Raw genomic sequence first — 3,874 nt, forward strand, 5'->3', positions numbered from 1 at the left:
TTCACCTATTCAAGTTGGTATAGATATAGCAGTTCTCATTCCAGAGTGAAAACTTCAAACATGCTGGTGGTGTATGGCCCCCACCAACAAAACTTGTGAAAACCAATACTTCAAAAAATTGTACTAGCTCCCCTACTAAAGTACATAGAAAAAGACTTTGTTGACATGACCTTGTATCATTTCAACAATCATAAATAAAGGATATTAATAAACTGTAGCATGATATAAACACACCAAGAAAAAAAGAAGCTCTTCACCACAAATTGTACTAATATGTAACTAACTAAATAAGACTATTGAGATTTTTCCTCATCCCTTTTTGTATATGATTAAATTTTCAACTGCCACAATGATTTATTTACCAATATATTCATCACTGTGTTATATAATTTATGACAGAGTAGTGATAAAAGTCTCATCTCATTGATGGCAACAGTATGCATTACTTTGCTCCATAATGCATGGGAGTATTTATTGATATGCCAGCTACTTGTGCCCTCTCTTCCTTTATGTCAATTTCTTCATTATGGTATTGTAGACTTGGTGGCATCTATGCTTGTTTAACTCTGATAAATGTAGGCCATACACTCTTTTTTGTACTCTGAAACCGTTAGCTTTCATTCATTTTGCTACTTTTAAAACTTCACAGCCATTTATTTGCTTTTAACTCAGCTTGGAAACTATGATACATCAGTACAATTGTGTCAGAAACTTTAGGGAAAATAATGGCTTAGTGGCATGTGATTTTCATAGTCCTATTTACTTTGGTTTTGAATATTCATTTATAAAACATGTACCACCTAAACATGTGATTGCATACAAAGTAGTTAGTCATTCAACTTAGTCTTTTATCTTTTGAATCTTGTGAATTGTGGATAGGTTTGTAAATGAAAAATGATATTTTCATAAGATGAAAAGATGAAAATATTATAAAGCAAATATTGAGAATTATTCAACCAGAGGTCCCATAGCTTAGAGGACATGGTCCAAAAGTGAGCAACTATTTAAGACAAATGACCTATATTATATGCATGTCATTACTACAAGGGCACATTTCTGAGGACAAAATTTTGGCGACTAAAGATATTTGTAGAAAGGTAGGGTATAAGATACATAATGATAAAAATAATGTATTATTGATACATTAATAAATGATTGTCGTCGCAGCGCCATTCTGGCATCATTGTAACCATTCATTTTTTGTCATGCTCTATCTGTCCACTGCTATGCGCCTTGCACCATCGCCTCATTCACGTGTTTGTGAATTATAATCCATCTGTTATATATTAATCGGCCGACACATCAACTAGCACCATAGTCAGATTCCATCTCGAGGCAACCTTCCTGGAACCTGGAAGGCTTTGTGACCTCATTGCGCCGCCTCAGTGACATGGATTTGGAAAACAGGAAGGAAATTCTCATGAAAATACTTTTTCTAAAGTAAAAAATGTCAGAATTTGGAGATAGATGAATAACAGTTTTTGCTTTAACTAGTTAGAACTTTGAATTCTGATGCAAGTATATAGAAGAGGAAAATAATACAGTTAGCTGCTTAGTTAATCACAATTATTGTTTCAATCCATTTGATAAGATGCATCTTTAATTAGGCCCCAAATGTTCCTTTACCTATCAGGTCATGTTCTGATTGGTATGGTTTAGTTTTTCTTCAACCATTGCTAGTTCAAAAGAACAATTGAAATTGACAGATTAATTTGCTTTTCATAGAACTTTCAATAATTCCAACACATCCTTCTTCTGAATTTGATACAAATTCTCATGTTTCCCAACCACAATATATTATATACTATATTAAGTAACTATCAAAGTGCTTATTATCTATTTATCAGCACTTTAACAACATATCATATTTTACAGAAAACACAAAAGTACATGAAAAAGATAGCTGAGAATGGCATGGCATGGCATGGAGTTGCTAAATTTTTAAGAACCACATGACATGACATGGAATGTTCCTATTTTCTTCGTGCCGAGAGTTAATCGGTTGAAGTTGAACCACATGGATAGTTCCAATTAAGTAACTCTTCAATCATCTGCAAAGCAACTCTTTCCTCTTCTTCTACTACCACCCTATTTTCAATATCAGCATTACCATTATTACCATCGATAATGTGTTGCGAAGTTCCTATCTCAGACTCTGCAGTTTTTTTCTTCCCGCCAAGCTCAACCCTCATGACCCAATTAGAATCAGAATGTGATCCAGCTCTTTTTTGCCACACTCCAATGTGAGAATTATCAGTATCTAGCCTCAAACAAGTGAGTGATGGAGAAGGGTCTTTGCAATACTTTCTAAGCTTTGTGCTGAGTAGCTCAGAGAGTGCCTTGGGTGACAAGAAAGAGTCATTCCCACCACCACCACCACCACTACCACCGCCACCACCACCACCACCATCACCACAAGTAGTGTCAACAGCATCTTCACCTTGATTCTTCGGGAAATTAGTCTTCGCACTTTGACCATTCATCAAAATTGCAGCTTGATCATATGCTCTTGCCGCCGCCTCTGCTGTCTCAAATGTCCCCAACCACACCCTTCTCTTTCTGCACATTTCATCAAACACAAAACACAAAAAAGACAAGTATTAACTATAATAACAGATAACAAAATGTGACAGAAAAAAACAACATTTATAGGTGCATTGTGTGGATTTGATTGGAAGATAGATAAATGAGGTAACATACAACAAAGGGTGGCGAATTTCTGACACCCAAGAGCCCCACTGGCGTTGCCTGACTCCTCTGAACTTCTTTGTTTGTTGTACCATATTTGCAGTGATGGGAATGAATGAATTAATAATAAAGGTTATGTTTTTATATAAAATATGAAATGTGAGTGAGTGAGTGATGTTGGTAAATTTATTTATATTAGGTTGTCGGTGTGGAAATTGGACGGAAAGTGGAATTTAAACAAACAGTACATATGCAATAAAAGTTTCACCAGCACAAGTTTGATAAATACATAGCTATAACTTGTTAATTAACTACTGAAATAAATGAGGTGAAGCAGGTAGGGTTCACTTTTTTGGCTATTCTCATCATAATGTATGCATATGCTATGTTACATCCACTCTCTAGACTTGACCACAGAGTTTGCATTTCATATCCACATGTTTATTTTTCCATAAGTAAATAACTGAAATGTGACGGATTTGAATCTGCGTTCATATCCGAGATTTCAATACAACTATCTACTAATTTGATTTAAGAGAACATATCAAAAACAAATAAGTAAAATGTTCGAATCCGCACTCATGTAACTGAGATCTCTATATTGTTAATGCTTGAAGCACTTTTAGTAAGAGAAAGAGAGAATAAAGAAATAAGGATTGTATTATTAAATTGAATGAATAACAAAATTGAATTACAAAATATCTATTTATATACATATAAGTGACTTGAATCCTAAATAAAATAACAAACTAAATAATAAACCATAAAATCTAATTAGTTTTGGGTTTGTGTCACACAACTCAACTTGGATTATATCTAATATCTCAACATACCCCCCCTATAATCCAAGTTATCGAGACACACTAATCATTGTCGATCTGAACTATTCCTAATTTCTTTCTCAAGGTTAGGAACTTGTCGATCTTCAATCATTTGGTGAAAATATCAGCCAATTGTGCTTCACTTGAGCAATGTCTTACTTCAAATTCACCTTGATTTACCTTCTCCCTTAAGAAATGAAATCTAGCTTCTATGCGCTTACTTCTTCCATGCAAAACTGGATTCTTCGCAAGATTTAAGTCTGACTTGTTGTCGATCTGCAGTACCCGAGATTTTTTCACTTAGACCTCGATCTCTTCTAGCATAGATTTGATCCAAATTGCTTGACACACAACATAGAATCCTG

At 34.5% G+C, this 3,874-nt stretch overlaps 1 protein-coding gene across 1 annotated transcript; it reads right to left on the reverse strand.

The window, feature by feature from the left end:
• Positions 1 to 1,699: 1,699 nt before the first annotated feature.
• LOC127087412 (ethylene-responsive transcription factor SHINE 2) lies at positions 1,700 to 3,303 on the reverse strand. The gene is made up of 2 exons (XM_051028303.1): positions 2,701 to 3,303; positions 1,700 to 2,559 (listed from the first exon to the last, which is right to left on the reverse strand). The coding sequence occupies exons 1-2, from the start codon at positions 2,781 to 2,783 to the stop codon at positions 1,995 to 1,997; spliced, it is 648 nt and encodes a 215-aa protein (XP_050884260.1). The 5' UTR covers positions 2,784 to 3,303; the 3' UTR covers positions 1,700 to 1,994.
• Positions 3,304 to 3,874: the final 571 nt, after the last annotated feature.

This window comes from Lathyrus oleraceus, chromosome 5, assembly GCF_024323335.1.
Source record: "Lathyrus oleraceus cultivar Zhongwan6 chromosome 5, CAAS_Psat_ZW6_1.0, whole genome shotgun sequence".
NCBI classification, from domain to species: Eukaryota; Viridiplantae; Streptophyta; class Magnoliopsida; order Fabales; family Fabaceae; genus Lathyrus; species Lathyrus oleraceus.

What these genes read in the sequence shown, in the direction of transcription:
- LOC127087412 (XM_051028303.1), bottom strand. Translation starts at nt 2,783, where the DNA reads ATGGTACAACAAACAAAGAAGTTCAGAGGAGTCAGGCAACGCCAGTGG. An exon ending in GAAATTCGCCACCCTTTGTT is followed by an intron (nt 2,560 to 2,700) that starts GTATGTTACCTC and finishes TGAAATGTGCAG; the next exon opens with AAAGAGAAGGGTGTGGTTGG.